This window comes from Eucalyptus grandis, chromosome 4 (assembly GCF_016545825.1).
Source record: "Eucalyptus grandis isolate ANBG69807.140 chromosome 4, ASM1654582v1, whole genome shotgun sequence".
NCBI lineage: Eukaryota > Viridiplantae > Streptophyta > Magnoliopsida > Myrtales > Myrtaceae > Eucalyptus > Eucalyptus grandis.
This window is the reverse complement of record NC_052615.1, coordinates 25,756,009-25,781,242: the sequence shown is the minus strand read 5'-3', so window position 1 is coordinate 25,781,242 and position 25,234 is coordinate 25,756,009. Positions and strand designations below refer to the sequence as shown.

Below are 25,234 nucleotides of genomic sequence, written 5' to 3'. Positions count from 1 at the left end.
AGGAGTATTTAAGGAGATGAAGGATCGATGAGCAAGTAAGAGACGGAGCGTAGAATTTATAATTCCAAAGTTTGAGCGACCTTCGATTATACACTTGTCTCTTGTGAGCTTAAACATTTGTGATCGTGAGAGAAATACCAAAAGAGTGACTTAGTGAGATAGTGTGATCTACTAAGTGTTTGCACTCAAAGTTGTAATCTCTTGTTAATTACATAGTGGAATCCAGCCAAGAGGCTGTTAGCGTGGGAGAGTGGACATAGGCTTAGATTAAGCCGAACTACTATAAATCCTGTATTTTTATTCTCTTCCCTAACTCCTTTGTTTTGTTTGAAGTTTATTTTATTCTGCATATATTTTCCAAGATTTATTTTAAACACCTATTTACCCCCCTCTAAGTGTTCTTACTAGCACTATCAATTTGTAATTTGGCGAAGCTGTTGCTGTAAATACGCAATTTTAAGATCACCTTTGGAGAATTTTGAACGACTCCACTTAGTTAGGGCTGTAGAAACATGCTGTAATTTTGAGATTAGGTCGGATCCATTAACCCTGACTGAGTTCCATGCTACTGATATTATTTCACTGCATTCTTCATCTTCATTCCAGAAAACTTCAAAAGTAAAAGATTTCCTCGGGGCTTTGTAGGATGCTGAAGAATTGAGAATCAATGGGCTATTGTCAAAGCCAATAGCAGGCAAGACATACACTTCAGCAATAGGAAATAAGACGCACCAGTCCATTGAACACATTGCCCGATCCAGATATTCCTTCACCAGCTCATCACCCGTGCGATTGTTCATCCAGGTAAACTTACAGCCCTTACTCGGTAACTCCATAGTAGAACAATCGTTAATAACAGCTCAAAAGGATAGCATTCTATTGCGATCTGCTTTTTTCCTTCCAATCTTTTCCCATGGATAGAGGACTTCATTGAAGTCCCCCACACATAACCAAGGTAATGTGTTAACATAGCTAATCTCCCAAATTTCATCCCAAAATAGTTGACGATTGTGATACACATATGGAGCAAGAATACAAGTTATACGCATAGTCCGATCATCCTGGAAATCTATATAAATCATATCCAAATAGTCTGGCATTGAGTGGAGCACATTTAAAATTACTTGACTATTCCAAAATAAAGCCACCCCTCCCACCAGACCTCTAGGATTGATAATATAAGAGTTAGGAAAGTTAAGGCGACGCTGAAGCCTTCAGACCGTCATCTTAGAATTCTTGGTTTTCGACAAAAAAACTATTGTGGGCTTCTCCTTGGCCATCATGGCCCTTAAAGCTTGAACTGTTAGGGAGTTGCCCAATCCCTGACAGTTCCAGCAGATCATATTCATTTGTGAGGTGGTGGCTATTGAGGGCCAGCCACCGAAGCCCAATGTCCAACTTCACCTGCAACAAACACAGGGGTCTCCATAAGGTTAGAGTTGTCTAGGTTCTCCAAAGATTAAACCCGTAGTGTTATAAGAACTGTGTCGCTTCTATTTTTTGGTGACAACCACTTTCAACGTCAATCTAGAACTTTTAAGCTTCTTATATTGATGAGTATTTGTGGAAGGATTCTAAATTCCTTTTTGCTTTACTGCTACAGGAACGAGAGCAGTGTGGAGGGATGTCTTGTTCTTTGTTGTTTCTTTAACAGGTCGCTGAGAAGTGTCCTTGACCTGGAGAGCTGCCAATGAGTCTGGACTTCTAGTGGTATATGCCACCTCATGTCTTGGAAGCTACAGTAGGGGCAGGTTCTGAAGTTATGATGGAGGCGTTTCAAGTACACTCGCTGCATCCTGCTCGGCAGTTGTTTGTGGTGAGTAAAAAGTACTCCAATAAGGACTACATTCTTTTATCTCAGCCCTAAGCCATTGTCCATAAGTCATTTTATCCCATCCTTCAAACCTAGCATTGTCATATGGAATATCCTTACAAGCCATAGCATAATGACCCAATTTTCCACAAGAGTAACATAAGTGAGATAAGCGCTCATAGCGGAAATCAAGCCGTAGAATTTTACCATCTAGCCTAATCAGTTTCCCTATTCTCAGAGGTGCTTGGAGATGTAATTCAACTCAAGCTCTTATTGCCCGCAGCATAGTCCCTTCTTTAGATTCGATTCTAACTTTTACAACTTGTCCTATATCCTGAATTGCTTTTCTGATCATTGGTTCTATGGTCCATTCTAAAGGTAAACCAAAAATCTGTACCCAGAAAGCACAAAGTTGAGAAATCATAACAAGTAACGAGGTATTGGGCTGCCACGGCTTTAGCATGACAAGGTGGCTTGAAAACAGCCAAGGGCCTCCCTCGAGGACCCGCTTTTTGTCTGAATAGGATTTAAATTTTGCCACATATAGGTTCATTTCTCTTTGGGATATTTCAACATGTTCGATCCGCCATGCCTTTTTCATAGTACTTTGGAAAGCCTGCAAGTTGATAGTCGGATTAGACAAGATTTTATCTACTAATGTGAGTCGACACTCTTCTAAAATTTCAAGGGAAGGATCGTCATCCCAGATTTCCAATTGATGCTCTGTATTGAGGGGGCCTAGTCGAGCACATAAAGCAGCCAAATGCGTAGATTCATCTGGCTCACTACAAGCCATTCCAGGGCGAGAAACAGGCACACACGATCAATAAATATGGAAAAGTAGAGGCTAATAAGGAGCATTCCAATTGCGCCACCTACTTGTGGGAAAGCAGAAAGACTTCCATATCAACATAAAAACCAAAGTTGAGGGGACATGCAGAGGGCCGCCCAGTCCGGAAGAAATTTTCATCTTATGCTTTATCCCAAACCCAACATGTAAAGAGGACATAGAGAATCTCTTTATTAAAGTCTTTTTTTTTTGTCCTATTTTAATATTACATCCTTCCCGCAATTTTCAAACTTTCCTGAGGTTTCTCCCCGTAATCCAACTAGAGGACCATGGGTAGCTTATATATTCTAAGATCTTACAAAATGGAGGAGAGATCCAACATAGCAGAGTTTCTAACTAGGACCTTGGATAGCTTAGATTTTGATACGCTTTATTTTCTCCCTACCTTTTGTTTATTATTTATTTTTATTTTGGGGCTTCGGCACTTTGGACGGTTGAAAAAGTGGATGAAAGTTTTTAAAATAAAAATAACAACTCAATAGAGCAGAGTTTCTAACAAAAATTGAAGAAAAAAACATAAAATTATAGGAAAATAATGAGGATTATAAGTCATTCCGAATTCATTGCATCCGTGTTAGGCACCAATATGGCTTGCCACTAGCTCTACCATCTCTATCCCTTCTTGCTTAAAAATTATCATAGTGCATGAGAATTGCGAATTTTGAAGTAGGCTTATGGCATTCTCTTCATTTCTGTTGTGAATCATTCAGAATTTTCCTGATAACTTTTCAATGAATAAGGGTGCATTTGGTTCGGCATTTGGAAAGCTCATTGGGAAAATGCAAAGCAGGTTACCTAAAGGGCTTTGAATGAAATGTAAAGACTGTTTGGTAAATTCTGCTTTGAAAAGCAACTTTGAGAGAAATGTTGTTTGGTAGAAAACACATTTGAAAAGCCCAGTTGGTGAATAATCTAAATATTTTAATTTTTATTTGTTTAAAATTTTAAAAAAAAAAGAATGTTTACGACTTTTTTTAATTTATATTTGACAACAATGTTAAAGATGTGTAAACAATTTTATTAAAATTAAAATTCTTTTTTTTTTTTTTTTTTTTGCTAAATAATATCAAATGGAAAAAATTTACGTGCTCTCTTTTTCAATTACAATAAGAATACTTTCATTACAATAAAACCATGATAACATATGCTTTGAAGAAAGAAGCTCATTATCCTTAAAAATTACAAATATCCTTCATTACTTTATAAATTCATAGTTATTTGATCATGTAAACGTGCCATATCAGATGCTACATCATCATTTGCAGCATTACCCTCCCATTTACATCATTAGGATCCGTTGTATATAAATTGTGATCCAAATCTACTCTAGTAAAATGTGTATCATTCAGGGCATTTCTTCGTATATAATTGCTAGTAGCAACATTTGTTACTTGCAAGAATGAATAATCTCGCAGAGCAAAGAATGCAGTGGAAAATGCGAATCCAAGTTCGGTTGAGGTATCTAGTAATGCTTTATCTTCTCTAGAAAAATTTCACTTTTTTTTTTTAAAACATAATGTGATGAAGGATTCTCGATTCATTTGCATTTCCTTTTTTTTTTTTTTTTTTTATGGTTGATTAATTACTATTGAACATAAAAAAGATCATTATTGAAAATTATACAGTGCCTCTATTTTTGAGGTACGAAAAATATCGTGGTCTCCTCTACGGTGAATGTGCAAGTGGGAAAAATTACTTAATCAGTTTTAAACTTTTCAATTTTACTATTTTAGTCTTAAACCTTTGCGTAACATTCTAGTATAGTTCATCCAACAAATTTTCATGGAAATTGATGACGAGATAGTCTAGTCATCATCACCTTGCTATACAGCATGATATTACCACTTTAGTAATTTCAAGTGAAAATTGATCAAAAAAAAACTACATTCCAATTTCGCACAAAAGTTCAAGACTAAATTGACAAAAATGAAAAGCTTAAAACTAAATTGGAATCTTTAAGACTGATTGATTGGATAATTTTTCTTTTCGGGAGAAAGACCTGACAACGGCCTCGATGCTTGCTGCACGAAGCATGACGCTTGGGTTCAAGCCAAAGCAACGAGTTTCGACATCAATATATCCAGCTTGTTCTTCATCAAATCACTTGATGACTAGTCGTTGGCCCCCACATCCACATGGACATTTTATGAGGATGAATGCGGATAGCTTTTCACCGGTGAACGGTAGCTTTACACGTCTATAGATGAAGTAAAAATGGCGTTAAGGGACCAACAGGTCAAAAGAAAGAATAGACACCAAATGTGGTGAAAACATCCGAGTAAAATTATTGTGCCTGCAAAGGCTATAGTGTTTCTCAATTTCACTACACCATCTCTTCATTCACAAGCCAACTGTAATTTCTGCTCTGAGGTTCAGGGGAGGAGATTGTGCGGGATCAAATGACTCATGTTAGCTATAATATCAACATTTGCTTTTATAACAGAAAGTGCATATCTAGATTATCTCGCCCATTGACCGTTCTAGGACAATAACATCACAAATATTTTGGCTTGTCAAATGTAACAATCGACATCAATGATGAAGAAATCATATTGTTGGATGGTTTAATTTGAACTTTCATTTATAGAAAAGGTCATATCGCCCACATAAACATATGGGAGTTGTAACATTGAGTCCTGAGGGGTTCGTGCAGACAACTCTCTTAAGTCAGGAGTGCAGCCAAAACTTATTGAGCTGCATGGCCAACTTCAAGAACTCCGGAGGGCGAATGTTTGAAGGAAGTAAGTGCTAAGTTGAGGATGTCATCGACATCCTCTCTCTTGTCACGGAAGCTGCTTTGCTTGCCGGAATATACCTCCACAAGCCCTGAATCTCTTTCCTTGTTCAATGGACATATCAACTCGGATCCCTCCACCTCACTTCGCGATCACCCCTCTCTTTCAACTTTTGTGCTTTGTCTTTGTCTGTTCTCGTTCTGTTGCAACAAATGGGAAAAAGAGTAGAGAGTATTGAAGGTGCCTTTGTTTTCCTTTCCTGTAGAATTGGAAGATTAATGGAAACTGACAAGGGACTTCAATTATAACTGCAGAAACAAGAACATGAAGTGGCTAGAGAGTTCAAAACACAAGATCCACGTACAAATATAGAACGCCAAATATTGTGAATTGAACATATTACCCTATACTTCCATACTTAAAATTAATTAATGTTAACATTATCATGATGAGGGGGAACGGACTTGATTTTACCATAAGGGTGACCAAGAAAGACATTTGAATCGTTGACAAACAACTGTGACCTTTAGTGAGCATCCGTAGTAGCTATTAAAAGAATTATGGTTGAGACTCACATATGTGTCCTCTGTTTCTAATGTTAGGATGTTCAATCTTCGGCATTAGGAATCACGTAATTATGGTTGATATTTTCCTCAAGTTCATAAAAACCCAACTGAAGAGACATGGAACATGTGATGTGTAATTTGCCTACATTAGCCGTTACTTAAGTGGGCCTAGATCCCAACTCCCATCTCTCTCTCTCTCTCGTGTAAAGGAGAAGAAGATGATGACGATGATGCAATCAATTGGGGTAGGGGCAATAAGAACAGAAACTGAAACAAACGCTTTTTCTTGTTGCGACTCATGAAATTGTTATGTCAAAGGTTTGGCAGTTTCACGGTTCCTTGCCCCCAACAACCCCTCCTTTCCCTCGACGGTTGACAACCTTTTCCTTAAATCCTTCCCCCCACCGCATCCCTCTCCCCATCCTTGCCATCCATATATACTAACTTGGTTCGGTCATTTCAACGAACACATGATAAGCAGCAAGTTGGGATTAGTAACAGCGCATCAAAGTCCAGAGGTGCCCAAACTCTCAAAATAGGAAATTGCACACCGTCATCCACGGTTAGGCTCTGTGCTCAAGCATGCGATCCAAGTCGAAAAGACGTAAAAAAAACAAACAACCGAAAACGGGAAAAAAATCATCAGCGCAAGCCGACGCACGCAACAAAGCGTCAGATTGGAACTAGAGACTAAACACAAATCAGCAATTCTAGCAACTGTGAACGTCACGACAGACGTCAAAAGCCGGAAAAAGGCAAACCCGAAACATGGCATCTCCAGTCCCGAGCCACTGGAGCCCAGGCAAAAAATCGCACTCAATGACAGGGGAGGGGAGGGAAACCACGAGAAACGAACGAGAAACCGTACGGACCGTGAGAAACGTTGGACCCACTTGGCGATTTGCAATACCCACAGGAGCTCCTCCGTCGGCCGCAGTCCAAGACCTCCCTCCTTCCTCACCGGGAACACCGGGCTTCGGGAGCGAGGGGGAGAGAGGAGAGACGAACTGCAGAGGATGAGCAAAAGAAAAGCGCAGTCGAGCAAGAAGAGGTTGTCGCGAGGGAGAGAGCGACGGAAGGGTCGAGCACCGAGCAAGAAGAGGTTTCGCGAGGGAGAGAGCGACGGAAAGCGATGGATGGGAGGAGTGCGAATTAGATCTAGGGTTTTCTTGTTTTCAAAATGGGCAACGTTGGGTTTTCAAGAAAATTTTGAGGGTAAAATAGGCAACGTAATATTTTCATTAAATGAAGCCTCAGCATTCCGAAAATGCTGAAAGAGCCTTGAGCTTTCAGCATTCCCAAGAACTTGCTTTCATTTGAAAGCTCATTGAGATTGGTTGCCAAACACCCATTTTTGGGCTGAATGAGCTTTGGAGGCTGAATGGGCTTTCTAAATGCCCATCCAAACGCACCCTAAGTCGTAACAGTCGAGAAAAATCTCGTTGCATTGTACCGCGGGTCATTTTTGTCGAAAAGTAATGGAATAGTCTTGAAAATCGGTCAAAAATTATACCCACTTGATTTTATGTTATCATGGTCCATGAGAGTTGAGGAAACTTAGAAAATATTTCCATGATTTTTAGGTTGTAACACGTTGTGATTGTGGCATGTTTGATGCAAGTCAATGAAAGCTTACGTAATGACTTCCCAATAACCTTCGTAACACATCTAATTTTGTGATGCTATAGATCATTTTGGTGAAACCTTAATAATTTTGGCCTCGGATATCGATCAACCAATGTCCAAGCATCAAACCATTGATATCATTGCTTCTTAATTTCATTGCCCACTTTGAAACTATCATGGTTCATGACAATTGAGAAAATTTGACATACTCTCGTTACCACATCGTATCATTTTATCATAAGTCATTAAAATTTTTGCAATCTTTTTTATGAAAAGCTTGTGATATATCTTATTTTGTCAGGCTACAATTTATTTTTGTTTTGGAAAATAGTGGATTTAGTTTTAGAGATTATTTGATCGGTGACCAAGCATCGACCTGTCGGCTTCTTTTGTTCCATCACTTGATTTGATATTATCATTGTTCATGAGGGCTAGGGAAGTTTAGAAATACTGGCACAGTTTTAAACGTCGGAACACATAGTAATTGCTACAATTTCTCGTAAACCAATGAAAAAGATTCTAATGCAATGAACTAGTCATAACGCATCTAATTTTTTGTAATACTACAATTAATTTTGGTTGTAGCACAATAAATTCGGTGTCAAATACCATTCGACCAATGTCGACCCATCGGTCCTCGATTCCTATTTGGTTCCGCACTTGCTTTAATATTTCCATGGCTCCTGATAATTGGGAAAATGTGAAACTCTTACGGTATCTGAAGGCGTGACACGACATACCCGTGTTCGTTTTGCTGGAATTCAATGAAATTTTAATAAGAGCTTCAATGAACAAGTCCTCGGGGACATTGAAAGTGGTCGTCGATCAACCGACACGTTTAGACAATCGACCAAGCTTGGAAGATAAGTGTCAGACATTTCACAGAAAAAATGAACCGTACTACGAACGAATACGACTTGCTCGATGCAGAGCCGGTATGACCTTCTAACTTGTATAATGAACTTAATTACAGTTCCATTAATAAGAAGGGTGAGTAGTGGCGAGCCGTTACTATATAAGAGTCTCACGCTCATTATAAAATGATTGATTTGAGCTATAACTACTTCATGATACTTACGACTCAGTCTGATGTCGGGTATCCTGTCATACCTCACCAAGGCGCTAGCAACTAGGAAGTCTTATCAAGTTAAATAACATAACATGAGCCATCTAGAAGTTCGCTTTCAAGCATATCGAACTCGTGACCTCATAAAAAGTAAAATAACTTATTTATCACTAGGCCAAAAAAACTACCTTGGCGATCAATCATGACATGTTACAATAATCTACGACAGGTTTTCAAAGACTCTTGACCTCTAGTATAACAAGAAAATTTCCAGTCAGGTGTATGCCACAAACAATCCTCGGCGTATTGACACATTTAACATGTTAATCAATCCTCGAAGCCATGGAAGCTTCAAGCGCTAAAATGTTCTATAAAAATCTCCATGAATACGAAGGGAAAAAAGAAGAAGTTACTACGTCAAACACTGAAAGAGTTGTGGGTTGCGTGGATTTGATGTTGTGGCATATTGTTTGATATTCGAGTCAGCCATGGATGAATTTTTCCCCCACCAGATAATCGATACCGTGCTGGTGATGCCAATGGTTAGAGGCCGCCATTGTCTGTCTTTTGTTTTTGTCTCAATGTGCATATATGCGTTTGATTTGTTGGAATGGCTATTGTTTTGAAATATACGTTTTCGATGTTCATCGTGTTGAGGCTTGGCGATGGCCGAAGAGATGACTGGTGTTAATGACCTGGTTGTTGGGAAAATATGACGAATGATAGTGAATAATAATTAAATCAGACTTTGAGGTATGATATTACTTTCTTTAATCAATTATTTATCCCAGAACATTACTAATAGTCACTGATAAATTTTATTCAGGATACAACAAAATCTTGATTGTGAATACTAAATAGTAATTATAGTATTTCTTTAGAGTCTCTCAAGAAAAACAATTGGAAAAGATGGCTGTATTCTTTCCAAAAGACTTGATCATAATTGATCTAAAAACTTATGTACTTATCTCTGTCCATTGACCAAAGATAACCTTTCGAAGAATATTACAAAATGAAAAACTAGAAATTAAATAAATAAAAAATAATCACAACTCCTTTTGTAAACAATTGCTTTAACACGATGGTATTGCTAATTTTTATCAATATGAATTCGAATTTTTCAATAAATAAAAAAAAATAATGATTGTTGGTTAATGCCAAATATTGTTTACGTGCGCACTCAAATCTTTTCGAAACGGGACAAAGCACCTTTTAATTTGTTTACAAAACAAACTACTAACACCGGTGATAGTTGGTGAGGTTAGCTGTTAACGTTGAACTGGTTGAGATTCCGACGTGAGTTCATGTAGTGAAGTTTCAAAGTGTCGAGTTCATCGGTGGAGAAGCTTCAATGAAGACGCGGTAAAAAAGACGGGATTGGGGAAGAAGACGCGGTAAAAAAGAAACGGAGAAAGAAGGAAAAAAAAAAAAAAAATTAAAAATAGAAATAGGAAATAAAAGCAGTAAAAAAAGAAAAAAATAAATCTGAGTCGGGTCGGATTTGGTTATTTGGTTCGGATCAGGTGGCCGGGTTGGATCAAGGACGCTATGGACTGGAGGTATTGTGAAGCTGGGCTGAGCGTGTGGGCTGAGTTCTGATTGGGCTTAGAATGAATAGAGACAAGGGAAATTAGCAACTCGGGCTTGAATTGTTGTAATAGCCCGAGTCCATCAGGCTGCGGCTATATTCGGACCGGGTCCTAGGGCCGGTCCGAATTTAGACCCAACCCGGACCGCTAGGGTTCGGGGAAGACCAGTAATCGGACGGGGTTCCCTGACCCGATCCAAGTTTCATTTTTCCAGAATTTAAAAAATCCAAAAGAATTTTAAAAATAATAAACATTTTAGAAATAATAAAATTTTAAAATTTTAAAATTCAAAAAATCAAAAATAAATAAACATAAATATATTACAAAATATCAAAAATTCAGAAGAAGTTTAGAAATTTAGTTTTTGACTAGTTTCATTAGATTTATAGTGTTGACTCTAGCATAGAGTAGTTTAGCAATAAAAAGTGTGAAAATCTTTCAATAAAAAGTAAAACTCAAAATTGGATAAGTCTTTAGGGCTTTATAATAGAACTTTTTGAATGCTTTCATTTTTAGAGACGATACAAGGTTGTTGTTTCAGCACTTTCATTTCAACTTTACTTGATTGCATTCTTTCAATACATCGATTATTCTTTTCTTTTCTTAAAATGGTTATGATGACATTTAGGATCTTTGATTAATAAAAAGACTACCTGTCAATATTTGAGTTTAGATACCAAAAGAACACTAATTAGATAACTAATGTAATCAAATCTCATTCCCTAAATCTCTAGTTGCATAGATAGTGACGTATTCTTTCATTCCTCACTTGATTTCTAGCCACTTCATTAGGCTAGTGGTGGTTCTTTACATTAATTTTTAGGATCAATTCAAATTTAAATTAGAAATCTCGTGTCACTCGAGGTATAGTTTTGGAAGAGACCACATTTATGATTGAGCCGTTTGTGGTGTTATCGAGTGAGGGTCCATCCAAGACCTTAACTTGTATGTACCATTCGAATCGTCTAACAAACAATTCCTCTAAATCTATCCTCGAAGGTGACTCCTTCAAGGGTAGGTCGCAACAAAAGTTATGGACCTCTAGAAATTTCATCGCTTTTTGGGCACTTGGGCCATTTGCTTGGTTTATTGGGCTTAGAATTTTTTGGTCCATGACACATGCACCTCTATTGAGTGATGCCTGAGCGGCAACCTCGAGGTTTGGCCCAAATTGAGCAAAGGTGGTTGCTTCACGATGTTGTGCCAATTCTAGTTTTGTAACCTCCAAGAGACATAAATGTTTTTGGTGCATAAATGTGTTTGGTGCACATGCGTAATACACATGAAGAAAATGACGGCCACAAACATCTTGCAAAAAATGCGCTATGAGTTTTTTTGCCGATCCTTTAGAGAAATTAATGCATAATTGAAACAATTTGTGAAGTCCTCTAGTTCAAGGCATTGTAGAAACGACCTATGGTAAGTTCTTGCTCCATAAAGGATCCGGTGGACATTGCAATGATAAATATACATTAAAACTTATGCATCCGGTTGTTTTTTTTTTCTTTTTTTCATTTAATGTGAATTTCTCCATTTCGTAAAACATGAATGACTTCAAATGATATAAGCTTGTACATTAAGCTACCCTTTTTCTCTACACAAGTATCTTCCCTGCTTATTTTCCCCATTTCTGGTAGTATGGAGTACAAATTTATTCATAATCGATTGATGTGAGGCATTTTAACAGGAGTGTAGTGAACCGAGCGTAGGTCCTTTCTTTGTGAGTTTGTCACTTGTGTACGATCTCCATTTGTCTTTTAACTTTTTTCGCTCTCACTTCAATCACCTCCCTTTTGAACACTTTAACAGTACAGTATTGTACCGTACACATTAATTACTAACTCTGGATGAGAATAATCGATGAAGTAAACTATTTGAAAAAATCTCAGCCATTGAATGTTGGTTCGTTAGAATTTTCCTATCTAGATGGCACCGTTCTCTAGAGATTCCTTAGGATATTCATGTGGTTGAAGAACTATCTGCGATGGTTCTCACTGCTACCTACCCATAGAAAGGAGGCAAGGAAGTCTAAAGTTACGATAACCTAGGAAGTATCATGGATGTACAATAGTTTTGTGTCTCATGAAAAGTGGAAGACGAGATGGTTCAAAAGTCTAAAGATAAAAGGAAGATGGTTCTCATTGTCACGTATCCATAGGGGAAGGCATAGAAATCTAAAGTTACCAAGTTCGAGGAAGCATCGTGGATGTGCAATGGTATTGCTTTTGAGTAAATGTGGAAGACAACATGCTTCAAAAGTAAAAAAGAAAAAATTCAAAATAAAATGTAGACAACTCAAAAGCGGAAGGCCACATGGGAAAAAAGTGAAAAAGTTATAAAATAAAAGACGCCTCATAAGTGGAAAACCAAATATGGACAAAAGTAAAAAGTCAAACTAAAATAAGACACCTCCCAAGTGGGAGACCATGCTTCAAAACTTAAAAAAAAAAAAATTCAAAATAAAATGTAGACAACTCAAAAGCGGAAGACCACAAGGAAAAAAGTTAAAAAAGTCATAAAATAAAAGGGTTAATATCCTGAAAACCACGATTGATACATTTATAACAAATTTACTCAAAACTATTTTTTTAATCGTGAAAAACCCCAAATTAATACATATGTGACAAATTTACCTCGAATGACCATAACAAAATCATAAACTCATACATTTATGACAAATTTACTCTAAACTAATTTATTCGACCGCAAAACACCCAAAATTGGTAAATTTATAACAAATATACCATTCGCTAAATTGGATTAATAACACAAAAAAATCACAACAATTGTAAATTATGACAAACAAAACGTAAAATCCCAAATTGATATACCAGTCAACTATCACGTGTCATTTAACTTAATAATTTGATAGTAAAATTTAACGAAAACTAACATAGGGTAAAATTGTCACAAGTGTATTTGTTTGGGGTAAATTTGTCAAATGTATACTAGTTTGAGGTTTTTAGTGGTAAAAAAAATAGTTTAGGGTAAATTTGTTACAGATATACCAATTTGGGGTTTTTCAGGATATTACCCCTAAAATAAAAGACATCTCATAAGTAGAAGACCAAATGTGAAGAAGAAGAAGAAGAAGAAGAAGTCGCATTGATGGAAGACCACATGGGACAAAAGTCAACATTATATAGGAGAGACCTGGGAGTTGATTTTTTCTTTTTTTTGCTGTAATTTATTTTTGCGAAATATATTTTCCAAAAAAATTATGTCCTCATTTTTCAAAGTTGAATAATTATAAAAATGAACTAATGGAAAATGTTTTCTTAGTCAATGAAATATCTATTCTTAAATTTAAGAAAATAATTTCCTCTTTCAAAAATTTTAAAATATTTTCCAAAATATGATTATAAATTGATGCTTAAATTCAAAACTCTACACATGGACACAGGAACCCCAATTCTTGTTTCTAGGTCTCCTGCATTCAAGATCAAGTCTCCGGTGCTCAGGCTTAAGTTTGTTGAGGCCGGGCTCAAGACATCGGTGCTCAGGCTTAGGTCCATCAAGGTTAGGCCCAAGCCCTTAATGCCCGTGCTCAATTTCCCAACACCCTAGCTATGTCTACAAAAGTCGTACTTGAGTCCATGATGCTCGAGTTCTAATCCATAAAGGCCATGTGTGGGTACTCAGTGCTTGGGCGTGAGTCCTTTATTGATGAAGTGTTTGTTCTCATAAAAATATTTAGAAAAAATCTAATTCTTAATTATTTTTTATTTTATTTTTTCCTTTTTCTTTATTTTTTCCTTTTCTTTCTTTTTCTTTTTCCTTCTTCCTTGGCTAGTGGTCAGCCACGGCAAGTAAAAAATAATTAAAAATTTGAATTTTTGTAATTTTTCCCTAGTCTACCAAATGGCCGAAAATATTTTCTATTTCATTTTTAGCCTTTAGCTGAATACTAGAAAGTATTATCATTTTCTAGGAAAATGACTTCTTAAAAATATTTTTCCGAAAGATCATAGTTTCCAACATCTTCTCTTTAATTCACTTATTTTAGATAGCTCAAATAAATTTCCACCATGACATCCTCCCTTTAGTCTAGGGCTCTTTAAATGCTCAAAGAACAACTGTTGAAAAGTTCAAAGAAATCTCTTTTCCGGGTATCCTCCCTTTAGTCTAGTCTTGTTGGAAGTCTCAAAGACATTTCTTGCACTTGAACTCATTGCTTAAATTGATAAGTTCACTTTCAATTAATCTTGTCCTGGAGAGAGAGACGGTGTCATTGTATATCAATTATCTTCGGATGATAATAATTGACCAAGTCAATTAATTGGATAAATTTCAGCCGTTGAATGTTGGTACGTTCGAATTTTCCTATGTGGAGGCTGCCATCCTTGAAGTTTCTTTAGAATATGTTATTGGGCGAAGAACTAATTAAGATGGTTGTCATTGCTAGGGGTGTACAACTGGACCGAGTCTACCCCCAAATCAAATTGGCCAATCCTGAAAATAGGTTTGGGAACCGGTTCCCAGAATTCGGAACTGGTTTGAACTGGTATGATTGTCGGTTCCAAGTGAATAACTACTTAGGAACTAGATCGACTGGACCAGTTTGGAAATCGGTTTTTTGAGTCCAAAAGTCCAAAATCCTATCTTCCCCCCCCCCTCGATTTCTAATCCTAGAACCGTGTTTTTCCCTCTCGCACGTCCCTCCTCCTTCATCATTCCTCTTCCTCGCTCGCTTCACCAGCTCACAGTCTCACCATCTATCGCATACGATTTTTGCTTTGCCTTATAATGTTTGTTTATGATAATTAGTCTTGTGAATCCTTAGTTTTTTGTTTAGTTAAAAAGATTATGTATTTATTGATTACATGTGCTTAATATTTCAATACAAATAAGGAGGATTACATTGTTTTCTCATGTATTAATGTAAAATTCGAAGCCGTATAGGATATTGAATAGTTGTGAAACAAGTTCTAGTGAAAACATGATTGACCTTGGAACTAAATCGGAAAAATAGGGTGTTTCCAAAATAGGGTCCGATGCAAACAAAATCGGGTATAAAGTCCAAAAAATGGGAATCGGTTATAATAGGGTCGAGTGCAAGATTCAAGTCTGGAACCTACCCACCCTGAACCCAATTGTCCTTTGTCATTGCTCCCTAACCATACGGGAAGGTTGTGTAAGTTTCGAGGAAAAAATCAGATGGTTCCAAAGCCAAAATTAAGAAAACATTTTCTTTGCTTTTGGTTCTTGTCCCTTTTCTTTTAAAGAAGATGACCTCCACTTTCTTATTATAAAATTGCCCGGGAAAGATCAAAATATTCAAAAGAACAAACCAATATGACTTTTCGAAAGTTATTCTTTAGACCTGATAAATTCATATTTTATTTGAACCAAGACCGTCTACATGCATATATTAGTCTTGTTTCCGATACACATTGCTTATGTCGATATGTTTACTTGCAGCTACTCTGTCTTGTAAATGGTAGAGAGAGAGAGAGAGTAAGAATGCATTCTAAAGTGTATGAGGCTGTAGAATTAGGAGACTTTGATAACCTGATGACAGTAATTTTGGGGAATGGAGAGGACCTTTTCCACCAAACAACACCAAAGGAGAACAACATTCTTCACGTTGCGACTCAATGCGATCAGGTAAATTTGATTGAATATATTCTTCAATGTCCATCAGGACCATCCCTTCTTTGGCAGGGCAACACTAAAGGAGATACTCCCTTGCAAATTGCTGCCACACTGGGAAACTGCAAAGTTGCCCGAGTCTTCATTGATCTAGCGAAATCACTCCATTGGGTTGTTGAAAACGGGCAAGTTGACCCATGCAAATAACTACTTGAAAAACAGAATTTGCATAAGGATACTGCGCTACATTATGCAATAAGAGGAGGCCATGAATTGGTGGTGAAGTTGCTAATTGAAGAAGATCCTCAATTGTGTGATATTACAAATTCTGCTGATGAGTCCCCACTTTATCTTGCAACAGATCGAGAATATTTAGATATCATGGAGCTAATTTTATGTGCGTCTTCATTGCCATCCTCTCACAAGGGTCCTAAGGGATTTACAGCTCTGCATGCTGCCATCGGTCGCCCAATGACCAGTAAGTATCGCAAGATCTGTCCACTAAACAAATTTCAAATAAAGTTCCATCTCTCGTGCAAGGCTTCTTTTAGGTGAGAGTGTTGGTATTAGCAGTGATGGCCACTATCTATCCTAAAATTTTATAATATAGTAATAAAAACAATAATTACTTATTTATTGTTACTTTTATTTTTGTGAAGGTTCACCCTTTTTCCAAGGCCAAGTTTCTCGACCACTATATATCGGGGTTATGTTTTAAAAAAGATTCGAGTTAGTTATTCTCGTTGCATTCTCTTTATTGTTTTATTCATTAAGTAAATTCAAACTGGTTTGTCCTCTCTTAGAATAAGAACAGAAGACTATAGCTTTTACATGTATCATAGGAACTGGATTTTTCCATCAAGACTGTCACTGTGAAGCTATAGTTAAGATTCACGTAGTTATTGACTCCATTTTGGAAAATTATTATTTTTAGGGAAAAGTACAATAAAAAATTCTTAAATTTATTATATTAGTATCAATTCGGTCATAAACCTTTAAATTAGACCAATTTAATCTTAAATCTTTTCACGTTGATACCAATTTAGTCTGTCTAGCCAATTTATGCCAGAATTCACGACGTTGTCGTATGTAGCATGGCTAGCGTTGACATGAATATTTTTAAATAATTCATTCTTTTTTTTCTTTCCTTTTGTTTATTCCTATTATTTCTCCTTTGCACCGTGGCTAGTATTGGCCATGTCTAGCGACTGGCCACAACCAAGGGCTAGCGAGAGCATTGCCACTCTCATCGGATCTGGTGAAGACATGACCCTCACAACTTGGGCGAGGGTGGCCCTCGTCAGATCTGATGAGGGCTCGACCTTCACTGCTTGGACAAGCAAGTCCTCGCACTCGCCCAAGCGGCAAGGGTCAAGCCCTCCCCAAATCCAAGGAGGGCCACCCTTGCCCTTGACAGCCCTTGGCTGTGGTGGTCGCCAATCATAGTCCAAAGGAAAAAGTATAGGAAAAAAAGGAAAAATGAGAAAAAAAGAATTTTTTTGTAAAACAAAATAAGAAAAAAATTATTTGAAAATGTCCATGTCAACATCAATCGTGTCACATAAGATGTCATCTACTACGGTGATTTTCATCCTAAATTGGTTGAATAGATTGAATTTGTATCAATATGAAAAAATATTATGACTAAATTGATTTAATGGAAAAGTTTAGGATTGAAATGATATCAACGCAATAGATTTAGAACTTTTTAAATAATTTTTTCATTACTTTTAAGGTAGCATCTTTTACATGCACTTAATTTCTTTCTACGTGTTCTTTTAGATTCTGTGCTCCTACTTTTTCTGATTTTTACCACTTTTTGGGATTTCTACCGGCACGATCATCATCATGAACCCTCCTACGATGGTAGTGGCAGCAACCACCATCACCATCACACCCTAACTCTTCCCTTTTATCTCTCATCCAGTCCTTTTTTTTTCTTTTTCTTTTTTTTTTTGGGAGGGGGTGTATTCTTCTTTGTTTTGACTTTTTCTCCTTATGATTAATGACTTTTCAGTTTACAATTAATGACAAGGCATATTGCAATATATTTCCAAAATATCAGGGTATCCAATGCAAAACCCAAGAGAGTAAATTTCGATGGCTTTCAAAAAAAAAAAAAAAAAAGTAGAGTGCAGTGATTTTTACCATTGCAAATGTAGAAGGTCCTAAATCCTCATTCAATATTGAAATTTTCTACAAAATTGAGTTGGGCACGATAGTTCCGCAAAATGATTGGCATCTACCTGTGAGAGAAGCTTCTTCTCAATCAACTTAATGAATTTCCAACAAATCAAAAAGAAAAAGTTTCCAAATTTTTGCATTATGCTAGATTGATGGTAGTCAAATTCTACGTGTGTTACACAATGTCACCTGAGAAATTTCAGAATAACCATGACATATACCTTCTTAGTATAGGGAAAAACAGAAAAACTTATTGCAATGAAATGCAATTTTAAAATCTATGTCAAGATGCTAAAAATGATTTAGATCATGACATATTCCTATTTGATTTTGCAAAGTTTGGGAGAAAATCCTGAAGAACAGACCAGAAGTGATCAGAGAAGGAGACGATATGGGTTGGACTCCTCTTCATTATGTTGCTTTCAGGGGCAACGTCGAAGTAGTTCGACTGCTCCTACAACAAGATACTTCTACGGCATATGACCTGGACAAAATCGGGCGATCCGCTCTTCTCCTTGCAGCATATAATGGCCACCTCAATGTCATTGACGAGATTGTTAAATACTGTCCAGATGCGTGGGACTCAACAAGCACCAAAGGCCAAACGGTCCTTCATGCGGCTGTAAACGGTGGAAAAGTGAATGTCGTCAAGTACATACTCCGAGTGCCAAATCTGGAGTATCTTATCAAGGAACAAGACACTGATGGAAACACCGCTCTGCATTTGGCTGTGCTTCATAAAAGATATAGAATTATAGTCATACTTGCGCAAGACAAGAGATTGGACCGTTTGACCTCAAATAAGGATCACTTGACTGCCTTTGACATTTTTAAGGCTAACGATGTGGTACGCTTGCTTCAACTCTATAGAGCCTAATTTGTTCACTCACATAGTGATTTTTCAGTATTGTTTAGAACTTGTGGCCAAGTGACGCTCGGTGCAAACAAACCACCCAATTGAAGTCTTTTTGCGTCAACTTTGTTTTGATTATTCGATTGTTTGAGCATATTGAATATATTATCAATTTTCATAGTAAATAGTAGCATAGATTGCTTTATTATATGTGACACACATTCGAAAAGGGCTCGAAGTGAAGTGCTTTCATACTTCATATCTAACCATAAATAAGACATTCGGGCAGAATTGAACTTTGTGGTTAAGGCACTAATAAACAAAGCTTCATTCCCTCCCGCTTCAATGCAAGATGTTAAAATCGAAGTCTTTATAATCTGATTAATGCTTATGGTCTGAAATCATCTAACTCATTCCCACATATGAAAGCCGCACTTAAAATCTAATTACATAAAGAAAATCCCAATTTAGTATTAATAGCCTGCAGTTAACTGCATATTATAAAATATAGTTTAAAAAAAATTAATGTGAATTCTTTTTTCTTAGAAGTTATACGGTTTGGTCCTTAGCAAGACCTTAAAAGGCTATGATCACCAGGAAAGGCTGGGTACAGCCAAGTAGGGGTTGGAAAAAGATTCCCTCCCCACGGGGGCAAGAACCCCATTACAAGGGATTCCTCGCCCCCGGCCTGAGAGAGAGGCTGACCGCTTAAATGCGAGGCTAAACTCTCTCAATGAAGGTTCCGGACCCTCATAAGGGGTCCGGGTGGCGGCAGTAAATATAGTTTAAAAAATTAGTTTGAATTCTTTTTTCTTAGAAGTTATACGGTAACAAAGAATTCAATTAACAAGGAATAGTTTGTGACAATTCACTTAATAAAGTAATATTTGATATTAGTTAGTTCTATTGTTTGGTTGATAAATATATTATCTGTGTACAATATAATGTGTAACGTTGGTAAATATGTGTTATAAGATCATATTATATTATCAAATCAAAACTTTCATCGAGTATAAATCCATGCAACAATCGGGTCTTCACCTGGTTCAAAGATAATTGTCTGTCTTATTTATCTTGAAAACAGTGCAAAATATTTAGGGATGGGACCATCTAAAGTTAGGGGGGAAAGGAGAAAAGAAAAATGGAGAATAAATATTGGCTGTCTAATGGCCCTTCTGCTGGGGGTGTCAATCATTCTTGAGTAACTTTAAAATGTAGAATTAGCCGTAACATTAAAGGATCTCATCCAAGAAGTTTATTCGCCACATTCACAAGAAAAAATCAGAATATTTTGAACAATATTTAGCTATAATCCTACTGTTTCTTTTCTGCCCCCTTTCAAACAGTTCTTGAGGTAAAAGAGAAAACGTACACTCTGCCCCCATAATGTTTTAGGACTCGCCCGAAGTTCTGTTTATTATAAATGTATTTGAGTGCGTAAAGTCAAGGTCTTGAAATACTTTGCCAAGAAAGACTACTCTTTAATTGATACTTTCCGTACATTTTTAGGATGGCCCCAATGCCATCCCCAATGCTATAGAAGCTTTTCGGGTGTTGAAAGGATCTGAGGGAATGCCGCATTATCGTGACTTGATTCAAGGAAATGGTAAGAAGTTAGAAAAGCAATTTGTTGAGGGGCAACCAGCTGTGCCAATTACCACAGGAGTAATTCCCGCAGAGGAAGAAGATTTCAGGTCGAAAAAAGGAAAATCTGTGGAGGTTCAACAAATAATGGCAGTGCTCATAGCCACAGTCACCTTCACCGCCGTCATTACGATGCCCGGAGGTTATAACAATGACGGACCCAATAAGGGGAGGGCGATTCTTTCGCAAAGCCTCCCTTTCCTACTTTTTGTGACATTTGACAGTGGAGCGTTCCTTTTCTCAACTGGGGCACTACTTATGCTATACTTTGGGCGTTTCTTGAGCGATCGCCACCACATGGTGGTCCACATCACAGACTTATTCATTTTCATTGCTTCATTCATGATGATGATCGCCTTTTTCAGTAGTGTGTTTGCTGTATTGAGCCCCCCGTTCGAAATTACGCTCTTTATGGGTCCCCTGTGTGCGTCTCCTACGTTGATAGCTGCTTATTTCCAGTGTCGCCGCTTCATTACTGTCCAACAGGGGCCGCGTCGCTGTCCCTGAACATAGGTCCGGGACTTTTATGCTTGACCGTGGGATACTCTAGGAAAGCCGCTAAATAAGTTGGGCCGGTTCTACGGTCCCATGTCTTTGTGGCCAGGAAATTTTCTTTTTGCTTTGTTAGTTCGAGCACTTTCACGTCAGCTGTCTGATTTAAACCCTGTCAACGTTGGCCGTTTGATCCGCTCCGGCAGAACTGCCGTGCTGAAGATGACCGGAGTGGAGCGCAGCGAAGGCCAACAAGTTGAGTCTTTTCAGTTGTGTTACGGATGTACAGGTTAGATTGCATCCTAGTTAGCCAAATGAAAGCCAAAGAGGGTTTCGCAGCTGCTGAGCAAAATGCGCATGAACTGCCAAGTTGGCATTTTTTGGTGATAATTGTTGTTTGGTTGCGGTGGCGTTGGACTTTGGGATATTTCAATTAAATAAAAAATGCTCTTGGTAGCATTTAATGAGTTTTATTTGTCTTTATTGTTGATTGCAATTACTTGAACTTCTATGAATTCCCTGAACATTCTTCAACGATGGTCAATGAGTTACCGGCATCGTGATGAATTTACCAACATCAAATTGATTAGTAAATTAACGACTTCTAGATTTAATGAGTGGATCAATAAGAGGTTAGTAAGTTCCAGCCATTATAACGTATATATTAATGTCAAATGAATTAGTAAGTTATCAACTCCTTAAAAGTTTTACAAGTGGGCATAGTTAATTGTTAGTAAGTTAGCTATACTGTACAGCATTGCCAACAGCAAATTTCGTTTCAAGTTTTGCAAGTGGGCGTGAATAGAGGTTAGCACACCACAGAAGGTTTGCCGAAGAAAGTGATTTTTACTAGCATATATTCGAAGTTGCCGTTGAATTGTGACTTGGTTTCAACTTGCATCGCTCTTTAATGGCCTAGTTGCGCAAAACTGCAGGAAGTACCATGATATTTTCAGCATCTACTGAGAACAAGAGTCACCTACGATCCAATGCTTCCCTTACGATAATCCGAAACATTTCATAAGCCCTCATGGAAATGGGAATGTTATCTTTGAGTGTTATCTAAGAACTCTCAAGCCAACGCAATGAGTAACATCATCAAATAATTAGGTACACAAGGCCAAAAATGTATCACCATATCAACTTACAGAAATCCAATCACGCACTCACGCCAACAACAATCATTTCATTTTTCTTTCATATTCATTCGTGGAATACATGCGCACTCGCTAACGCACAGAGAGTAGTGGCCGTTCCTCACACAGCCTAACATTTCTTGTATACAAACCCTGAACCCGTGGGGTCCAACTGCTAGAAGCCGTTCCTGTTGTCACGTTCTTCGCTAAAGGTGCATCATCTGCCAAGTAAGGTACTATATATTTTTGTATGTCGGCGAGAGAAGTCTAGAGATAATTCCAAGATATGTTGATGAATTGGACTTTCCCAGCTTCATTCAAGGTCTTCAATTCAATGCAGTCCTCGATGTAAAGCTCGGTCTTCAGGAAAGATGCACTGCTCCTTTTTTGTTTCCCTCCGATTGGACTAATGGTGAAAGGATGCAAACCGTCGCATTGAGTAAGGATAAAAGCATGTTATGAAGAGATTATACCACAACGACAACACCATCCCACAATATGTTTTTTCATCAATTCTGTTTTGTCCATTTCTCTTATGTAAATTCAATTTTCCTTTGATCATCAACTTTCCAAAAACGAATGCTCAATGATCAAAAGAAAATCAGAAATCACTAACAAAATGCAATCGCGGACCACGTCTTGGATATACATCTCCTACACCATAAGATTGTAAAGGAAGAGCTCGGTAAACATAATGATTTCATAATCCTCAGTAGTACTTTAAACATGGTTAATCATCATATAAATGCGCCTCATAAAATGTTTCAACTCGATCTCTGTTGTATTTCTTATTTGACCGTACAAGGTCCCAAAAAAAAAAAAAACAGTTAAATACCAAATCAACATCAATGTTCCAGAAATTCTATAAATTCCAGACCCCTGGTTTTTCATATAGCTATGCGCGTGCAAGTCGTCGAGTGAATCCTTAATTATTGATTTGGTTTGAGTGCAGGAACAAATTCTCAGAAGAGTGAACCACAAGGAGATTCTACCCTGATCTAGCATAAATACTTCACCACTGATTTTCAGTGACCATCACTATCACCCATAAATTACATAGCTTCTGCTTCGAGAGCATTGGTGATTCATGACACTGACTACTGCCAAGGTTCTTTGAAACTTTAAGCTCATTTCCATCAAGATTTGAAAGATTTCTTGATGAGGGATAAAACCAACAAATCATAAATCGATGACAAACTATTGAATATTAATTACGTGTCCCAGAACACAACAATTAACTCCTGTGCAGGCAAAACAGAATCAAAAGTTCCATCTGGATAGTATCCTAACCAGGATGTTTTCTTTGGTATCAACACAGTGTCCTGTTCAAACTAGAGGGAAATAAAATGTGTTAGCCTCACGAGGCTGCAAAAGACGAGTCCAAAATCAGCATTTACAAAACTCACCATATTAAGGAGTAGGTTCTGCAAGCTAGCTAATCTTTCCTTCTAGATTGAGTATCTGCGATGCACACATTCATTGTTTAATTTTGGGAGAAACCTACAACCTTTTAAATAGTTGGCAAAGTCCTGCAGAAAGAATAGGCGATTCAAACCATGCTTAATTGAAAGAACATCTAGACCTCGTGACACAATAGCAAGTGAAATGAGGTTTTGCATTGAGAAAAATCACCAGCAAAATCAAACACATGAAGCTGAAGCTAAAAACAGGTAATCATGAACCGCACCTATTTTGGGATGGTTATACAATTTCTTCGCTGGATATATAGTAAGATGTACAACATTAAGATCATCAAGAAGATATAAACAAAAAATCATGCTATCTAAATATTTTCTCTCTCAACACCAAATCATACTCACAGTTGGAATCTTCACATAATCAGCGGGTGTTAAGTGCTCCTGTGATCATATGAAGGTTTGTGAACAAAACAAGAAGATGAGATTAAACAGTGAATTATGAAAGAAGAGAGACAATTAATTTAGTGCAATGTTTCTACAGTGGACATATAAAGAAGCAAGTTGTTGATGGTGCAGAAAAAGTAGCCTGGATAAGACACTTTGAGCAACATTATCCTCTGGTATCAATGTAGCAAAAGGGTAATGCGAATCAGAGAATGCCTAAGAAGATCGAGACAAACCCAGACATAGTGAGAGGAGACCCCTAGAAGCTCGATCAAATAGTCCACAAGAACGCAGAAGATACCAGAATGTAAACGAAGGCAAAAGAAATCAAACTGCAGTGATACAAGCAAATTTCAACCTCCTTGAGACCTCAACCAAGAGACCACTAGAGAATGGTGCATCCTAATGCTAGAAACGTGTGTCAGACCTTACCCTACGAGAAACATCCTCCTTGGAGATCAGTGACATCTGCAAGTAAACACAGGAAAGACTTGAAAAGACAATTTCTTTTTGCCTTTGCCATGTACAATTGTGCCGGCGAGAACTACTCTCAAATAGCCAAACGGATTATCTCTACATAAAAAATATCAACTTACCAAGAAGTCTTTCGCATTTTGTGAATGGATACTTTAATATTCTCACTTACAATGTCACAAACAGTACTAGCTTCCTTTTCTCCGCTAGTAATTGGTAAATAGAATGGATCAAATAGGAAAGGGATGAACTACTTACTCCACAAAATGGTACAGACAGTATCCGGGGTGGATACCGCCAGTGATATGAAGTTCTTCAGCTGCTTCACGAACAGAGAAAAAAGCATGCTCTGTTAGAACGGTTAACAAAAACACTTTAGAGAGGTAATTTTGCTTCCTAATGAACAGATTGAAGAATTTGAAAGGAGGACTCGCTGCTCGGCATGTGAATGACAAAGCAATTTGAAAATTTTCGAAGGGGTAGTAGGTGTCAAAGGAAAGAAACAGAATCACGGAAAAGAAACCTCCTCTATTGTCCACTTATTAAAAAAAATACACAGAACTTTGTTAGCAAATTCATCAATTAGATCAGGTACGGCTGTAGAAAGAAAGAACTTAGCAAGCTTTGTAGCTGATTTAAGTTGTGACATCACATTGTTTCACGTCTGTAGTGGAGGAAAAATATTTGCTACAAATCATTGACATTTTCGATTAGTCAAGAAGGAAAAACGACAGAAGTACCAAGTTCCGTCC

The 25,234-nt window shown here is 37.4% G+C and overlaps 1 protein-coding gene and 1 long non-coding RNA gene across 2 annotated transcripts; one reads left to right on the top strand and one right to left on the bottom strand.

Annotated features, from left to right (window-relative positions):
* The first annotated feature begins 17,034 nt into the window (after positions 1-17,034).
* On the top strand, positions 17,035-21,025 carry LOC120292577 (ankyrin repeat-containing protein NPR4-like). Its single transcript, XM_039310839.1, has 3 exons — positions 17,035-17,176; positions 18,360-18,868; positions 20,384-21,025. The coding sequence occupies exons 1-3, from the start codon at positions 17,035-17,037 to the stop codon at positions 21,023-21,025; spliced, it is 1,293 nt and encodes a 430-aa protein (XP_039166773.1).
* A 1,159-nt stretch (positions 21,026-22,184) lies between these two features.
* LOC120292689 lies at positions 22,185-24,388 on the bottom strand. The gene is made up of 3 exons (XR_005550291.1): positions 23,967-24,388; positions 23,553-23,675; positions 22,185-23,477 (listed from the first exon to the last, which is right to left on the bottom strand). It is a non-coding gene; the product is annotated as an uncharacterized LOC120292689 (long non-coding RNA).
* Positions 24,389-25,234: the final 846 nt, after the last annotated feature.